The following is a 7,720-nucleotide window of genomic DNA, read 5'->3' on the forward strand; positions in this document are numbered from 1 at the left end:
ATTTTACCAGTAAGTTAAATGAATGTGTTAACTTTTATCGATAACACATATCAGGTAAACGTTGGGTAAACAATCTCTTATTATCAAGATAAGTAATATCGTAATGCATTGAAACCATCTTTGAATTATAAATTACTTTCTTTGTTTGATGAACTGGTACTATGCCATTTAACTCCTTTTAACTTCGTATATAAATTACGTATGAAGTAATATATTGATCGATATAATTATTCATAATCATAAGGCTATAACTGTCGATTCGACGTTATATTAGGAGTTACATAATCATAATTGATTATGAAAAGTGAACTATTCAAAAAATTTTGGCTATGAACTTTTTGGTCAATGTCGGTGCAACATATGTACTGCTAGCGAACAAGTTCAATAATCCGAAAACAGTTTTGGCCCATGAATACACCTGTTATGGATACATGAACTCTCTTAACCAGATGAAAATCCATGTATAAACCCATATGCATTTCCACTTCCTACATATGTGGAAGCGGATTTCCCAACACCCCCATAATCACTTCAAACGTAATATATTTGACGATCAATTTCTCATTTTCTTGAACTCTGGTTTTAAAGTACAATATATAAAATTAAGACCCTTAAAAAAGAAAGTATAGATGTATCAACATCTTCTATAACGTTGCTTCAAATTCTCATGATATACATGCATAAACCGGACATGTTACGTGTTTTCCCAACAAAATGGAAATGTTTGACAACAAAAATCAAGATCATCAAACGTAATGAAACCCTATACATCTATTTATAATTCGATAACTTCAGCTAAAGATACACAAAAAAATCTCGTACTGAAACCAAGTCTAAAAAAACTCGGTCCTAATAAGCTCAAGCCTGGGCCCACACCACCACCCGACCTATTTTCTTCAAGTGCGTTTAAAATACAAATGATCATTTGCTGTTTCAACAAATAAATATTTCACCATCAGATACTTCAAGATCAGGAGGCGATTAGTTCAGGTAGAGGAAGTCTAACCCAAAACCAACCACCGAGCTTCTTTTTCTTAACAAAAAAGTAATCAGGTATAAATGTTTATAAAATTCAGATAATTATAAAAAATAAACGAACAAGACGGGTTTGTCCGATTTTTTTTTTCATTGCCTAAGCCCACCCTCTTTTTCGTGAATGGTTATCTTAGGGCTGTTTACCAAACACTTACCCGGTAAGCATTTACCGGCAAAATTTAACACTATCATTTACTTACCGGGTAAGACATTAGTCCATCAAAACGACATCATATACAACAATTTACAGAGTAAGTGTTTATCATGGTAATAGTCGTCGTCCTCACTTACCAGGGTAAGACTCTCGGTCCTTGTCTCCCTCTTATTTGGTAAGATTTTTGGTTCTTACCATATTCATCTGGTAAGGTAATGTGACTTGGTAAATGGTAAGCGTTTGGTAAACGGCCCCTTAGACTACTTTTCTAATGGATTTTACCAAATGTTCATCCGGGTAAGTGCTTACCAAGTCACATTACTTTACCGGATGAACATAACAAGGACGAAGAATCTTACTTTGTAAGAGCGAAGACAAGAATCGAGAGTCTCACCTGGTAAGTGAGGACGATGACTCTTATCATGGTTAGCGCTTACCGAGATAAATTGTTGCATATGATACGTTTTGGTGAATAAAATCGTATTCGGTAAATAAATGATAATGTTAAATTTAGCCAGTATACGTTTACCAAATAAGTGTTTAGGTAAACATCGACTTCACGTACTATACCACCCCATAAACAACTGTAAATTAAAACCTTTGATTGCTTGCTAAATTCAGCCTATGAAAATCCCCATCCATACCCAAAAAGCTCAAATCTTGTTAATTTCAATTTAGAAATTTTATTATTTCTATTTTACTTAGGAAATATTTTAAATATTAATTAAAATTAATTTATTAGATTATAAAATACGAAATTGGGTACAAATAATAATCATAGCATTTTGTTTTTAATAGTCCCCGGGGTTGATGGTTTATCCAAACTCGGGTGCTTATATGTAGGAAACAAAAACACGAACCCCATTTTCCTGCCCAAAAACGTTGGCCACCACCACACCACCATCAACCAAACCCCCCATTCGAGAGGGAATACCGTGTCTCGTAATTTTCAAACAAAACCCCTTCAAATCCGTTCTTTTCTGCCCATAATTTCATTTTTATGGGTGTCACAATGCATGTCAAATCTGACTCCGATTTGACCAGTGTTGAAGCTCTAACGCCGCCGCGATCACCTCGCCGGCCGCTCTACTACGTTCAGAGTCCGTCAAACCACGATGCCAACGACAAGATGTCATTTGGGTCTAGCCCATTTGGGTCTCCAGGTCACCCAACTCACTACCACTGTTCTCCGATTCACCATTCCCGTGAATCCTCTACTTCCAGGACGTTTTCTGCCTCCATCAAGAACGCCGTCGTTAGGGCCCATCACCAGGGCCACGCCGGAAGAGCTCTTTCTCCCTGGAAGAGGATCGAGGATGGTGAGGTGGATGAGGATGACGACGACGACGGTGATGATGGTGGTGGGTTTCCTCGCAGGTTTTACGTCATATGGTTCGTGCTGTCGTTCGTCGTCTTGTTTACTATCTTCTCTTTGATTTTGTGGGCGGCTAGCTTTCCCTACAAACCCAAAGTTTTCGTTAAGGTGCGGAATTCGATTTCCTTGAACTACACGTTTGTATAACTGTGGTAATAGGGGCGGCAAATGGGGCTTTTGCCATTCTTCTTCTTAGTTGCAAAAATGCACACACAATCAAACTTCATAGAGTTTTTTCTTCAACATTGTGAACCTGAATTTATGGGTTTGTTTCTTTAGGCTGCTAATTGTGAGTTAACTCGGTTTTTGGAACATTTATATGAGAATATTTTGAAGGTAAAATAAGTCAAATATTATCTCCTTTATTAGGTATATTGAGTGAGAGATGCTTCGTTTAAAAGAGCTCTGGATTGACTCACTCATGGGTTGTCATAAATGGGAAAATGGTTCCATTGTGATACAATTTTGCCACTTACATGTAGAGTGGGGATTTAATGTTGGCAAATTTGAGTTGACTCAGCTGTGAGTCTGTCTTATATACTGTTCTTGATTCACAATGTTTTGCTAATGCTTTGTAGAATTATGCAATTTTCGTTTATGTATTAGAGTTAGGAGTGTTATAGATCAGGAATTACTCTAAGTTCTACTGAATCTCAGATAAAAATCTGAGCCAACTCAGTGTTTTAGCTTTGCAACTCGTTTAGCATTTCACTCATTACTTTCTGTCAATACCAGCAGCTTTCTCAGAATTTTTAATTTAAAACTTGCTTTTTTTTATTAACCTGGATAACCAACTCGTTATACGAGCCTACTAATCCTAGACGACCAACTGCTTTGCGGGTAGCTTGGAGTCACCGCATTTGAACCTCCATGGCCAAAAGGGGATTTTTATTCCTCCTTGGATTTTAAGCTGGGACCTCTAGGCACTTTTGACTTTTGGAGGCCAAGCTTAAACCAATCAGGGACCACCTAAAAACTTGTTCTTGATGTGGGTGCTGTTCTTTTTTTCAGAGCATGGTGTTTGACAACTTTAATGTCCAATCTGGGATGGATGCAACAGGCGTACCAACAGATATGTTAACTTTGAATTCAACAGTCAAGATCTTTTACCGGAATCCGGCAACATTCTTTGGCGTCCACGTGACTGTAACTCCTATCGAAATTCATTATTTCCAACTCAAGCTTGCTTCTGGCTATGTAAGTTCTATCGGTTCTTGCTGTTTTGCCTTTTATGTTTAAAGAATTATGGATGATGATGTTAAGCACTAAACCTTATCTACACTTTAGGTTCAGGTTGATCTAGTTTTAAAAGAAAGAGTACATGGAACTTTTCTACTAAATCTTAAAAGCTAATAAAGGGTTTCAAAGTTTAAAAAAGCAAAAAGAGGTAGGGGAAGTTTAAAGGTAGTATTTTAGAAGATAATATTGCTCATATAGGTTTCTTGAATGATACTTAACATATTTTCGAATAAGATATACCGGGTTCATTTGGTCAGGGACGTTCCAATTCTTTTGGAGGCTCTGCTACATCCAAAACTTTTGATTACATTGCATAAATGAGATAAAAGAGAATATATGTTAAGAACAAAAATGGGTTAAACCTAAAACGATTAACAATCTGAAACTAAACCTAAACCATTAATGATTTGAATCTAAAACTAAATGATTAATGGTTTGAATCTAAATAATTTCAGCTATAGTTTTACACAGGTTGATAAAAGACCTTGATCACATGTAAACTTGTGCCCCAAAATTTCAGGGGCCCTGTTCAAAATCTCACATTTAACATGCTAAGGGATGCTCTGCATTTGGTTTTGATTTGGTTCGATACTGACTGTGGGTTGGGATGAAAAAACAACTCCATTATGCCATGCCATCAATAAAATAAACCAATCAAATTTGTCGAATGTGAGTTTCTAACCATTTGTTTAAGTATATGTCTAGTCTAAGAACACTAACCACGTTGTTGTTCTCCACAAATTTGATTGCGTTGTTGTATATATATATATATATATATATATATATGTGGGTGTGTGTTGCCAATATAAGTTTATAGATTTATTGTATTTAATATTTTTGTAATTTAAGACAATAAATGGCAAAATTTACGTGCACACCACAACTTGCCTATTAAACTAGTGAAGTGCACGTCGCGATACCCATTTGGGATAAAATTTATAAATATCAAATGACACCCAGTCTTACATAAAGAGTCTTGATCATATAGACACTTGTTATTCTTTGGGTTGCTTAGTTGCAACTCGAACTTGTACCTTTTCCCCGATACAAGAATTTTTGATTGTGTGCAATGTGCACTTGTTATTTCTGTAACTTTAGTTGTACATTCTACTACTTGTTCTTGATGATTCCAACCACGACCACAAGCTTTTACCCGAAACTGGATTTTTGATTACATACGCTTATTATTAATGCATTTCTTGTTGTGCGTTGCACCTTCGTGTTCTTGATGACTTAACTAGAACCTAGTGCCTTTCTTGTTGAATGACACTTGAACTCTTGACCTAGGTTCAGATCTATTGATATTAATCCGGATACTGTTGGACCAATGACCCTTTGGTGCTATCGTGTTCTTGATGACTTCAAACTTGAACAAAAGCTTTTATATGCAACTAGGGTCTTGTTGTTTGTGCAATATTAGTTGTACCTTCTGATAGCATGTTCTTGATGACTCCAAATGCAACTTAAGCTTTTACCCATAACTTAGAATCTTTGTTGTAATTCTTTTTGCATTTTTAGTTGGTGTTCTTGATGAATTTGGACTTAACTTTACGCTTTTATCTGCGACTAGTTGAAATAGGATAGAAAGAGAACATAAAAAGCAGAGTTATGTTTCAAATTCTTTAATATTAACGTTGCATAAAAAGCACAAAAGGCATTCATTCCCATTATATCCAAATGTAATGGGAACCCTTTGGTCAACATTGTTGGATTTAATTAAAAATATATGCTTTGAAATCTGTAGTACTACTGATTATGGACTCAAGAAAGTGTCCTCACAATTCGAGGATATATAATCTAATAAAGGGGTTATTGTCATAAATAACCATATGGGCTTAAAAAGATTACTCTTCAAGCTTTGTTTCACAAAAATAGTCAAGAAACCGTAAGTCAAACGTTGCAAGACACTTTTTCTTGCGGTGCCGCAAGCTGTGGTGGACCCATTTTCATCTGGATGATGTCAGAAACAAAGAAAAGTTCCTTACGGTGTTAACTTTCTGTGTCTAAAACGCAAAACTGTTTTCACGAGGTAATTATTTATGATAATAACCCCTAATAAAGTGTCCTTTTATTTGAACATAACTTTGAAAATGTAAAAAAAAACAATTAAACCAGCAAGAAAAGGGTTCAATAAATTAAGGTCACCCCAACCCCAGTCCCCACCTAAAAGCAGGAGCCAGCCTAGTGATGGGTCAACTTATGTTTCTGGGCACAGAAGGAATCTCTTTTATGTACATTCTGCAATGAAACTAATTCATTGCTCCAGGATTTGGGAATTTTTAAGAAAAGTAGTCTCTCTATTATTTCGGGTAAACAAGAGGTTTGTGTACATCTCATCTTATAGATCCTGTTCTCGAGTGGGACATACTGTGGTCGTTATAGTCACTCTTATCTCATAAACGCTGTTCTTGAGGGAGATATACTGGGATCGTTTGATTTGGTTTGGATTTGGGAATTTTAAGTTGCTCTAGTTGTTCGGGGTAAAAAAGTCTTATCTGATAGACCCTGTTCTTGAGCGGGATATAATGGGATCGTTTGGATTGATGGAAGGAGAAGGAAGTGGTCCATTTTTATCCAAGATGGTGCAAGTTATGGGTGATATCTGAAGGTGTATAGATGCAGATACGGTTTTCAAGACGCTTTTAATTACACTGTACCTCATGGGTCCCAATCTTGAAAGCGAAATGTGAAAGCCCCTGTTTTTGTTTTCTCTTTGGTCACATGATTTTTGAGTCTTTTCTCATCAGAAATCTATTGGGGGTTTAAAAGCAAAATAACTGATAAGTTAGCTTTTGACTGATAAGCTAGTTGTATCTTATAAGTTAGTTATGTTTGGTAAAAACTAGGTGTTTACTGAAAAGAGAGTTGTTGTCTGATTATGTTTGGTAAAGACTAGCCGATAAGCTAGATGACAACGTTAAAAAGCCCATGAAGCTTATTAAAACAGGTTTTCAAAAAGTTGGAAGGTGTTTCTTTGTTTGATGATTGATTGAAACAGGTGAAGAAGTTCTACCAATCAAGAAAGAGCCAAAGGGTGATCATGGCGCAAGTTTTAGGGTATCAAATGCCGCTATATGGTGGGGTGTCGCCTTTCAATGCCGCTATTGGCCACCTGAAGAGTGTTACGGTTCCGGTTAACGTGACGTTCGGGCTGAGGTCAAGAGCGTACATCTTGGGGAGGCTGGTCAAACCCAAGTTCTATAGACATGTTTCGTGCCAAGTTACATTAAGAGGTAACCAACTCGGCAAGCGTGTTAATTTGACCGATTCTTGCACTTATCATGATTGATTCGAGGAAATATTTCCGATGTTTTTGTTTGAGTAGGCGGCACGAGTACATAATTGATGTGTTAAAGTTATATGAATCGGTCCAAGTGTTTTTGCAAGAAAATTCGAGTTTGATTTGTTTATACCATTTTCAGTTTCACGGTTTTCATGCTAATTTACTCGAACCGTTAACTTCTGAGGAGAATTTTGAAAGAAGGCCGTTTACCAAACGCTTACTCGGGTAAGTGCTTACCAAGTAACATTACCTCACCGGATGAATACGATAAGGACCAATAATCTTATCCGGTAAGAGCGAGACAAGGACCAAGAGTGTTACCCGGTAAGTGAGGGCGACAACTCTTACAACGGTAAGCGCTTACCGGGTAAATTGTTGCATACGATGTCGTTTTGGTGGACTAAAATCTTACCCGGTAAGTAAATAATAGTGCTAAATTTTACCGGTAAGTACTTACTTGATAAGTGTTTAGTAACCGGCTCCTAAGCCTTTATTACCTTATTACAGGTCACTTGTATCTCAGTACATATTTAATACCTCGTAAACCGGTAAAGTGACATTGGTGTTGGGTGAAGTGGGAATGTGGTACGGGTTAAAAGGGTAAAACGTCAAACATAGGAGATCCAAAACATGT

General features: G+C 36.7%; 1 protein-coding gene across 1 annotated transcript; it reads left to right on the forward strand.

Annotated features, from left to right (window-relative positions):
- The first annotated feature begins 2,028 nt into the window (after positions 1 to 2,028).
- LOC112528707 lies at positions 2,029 to 7,160 on the forward strand. Its single transcript, XM_025139729.1, has 3 exons — positions 2,029 to 2,672; positions 3,576 to 3,761; positions 6,802 to 7,160. Exons 1-3 carry the CDS (start codon positions 2,190 to 2,192, stop codon positions 7,090 to 7,092), a joined length of 960 nt encoding a protein of 319 aa, XP_024995497.1. The 5' UTR covers positions 2,029 to 2,189; the 3' UTR covers positions 7,093 to 7,160.
- Positions 7,161 to 7,720: the final 560 nt, after the last annotated feature.

Source organism: Cynara cardunculus (genome assembly GCF_001531365.2).
Source record: "Cynara cardunculus var. scolymus isolate 2C chromosome LG 15, CcrdV1, whole genome shotgun sequence".
Lineage (NCBI taxonomy): Eukaryota > Viridiplantae > Streptophyta > Magnoliopsida > Asterales > Asteraceae > Cynara > Cynara cardunculus.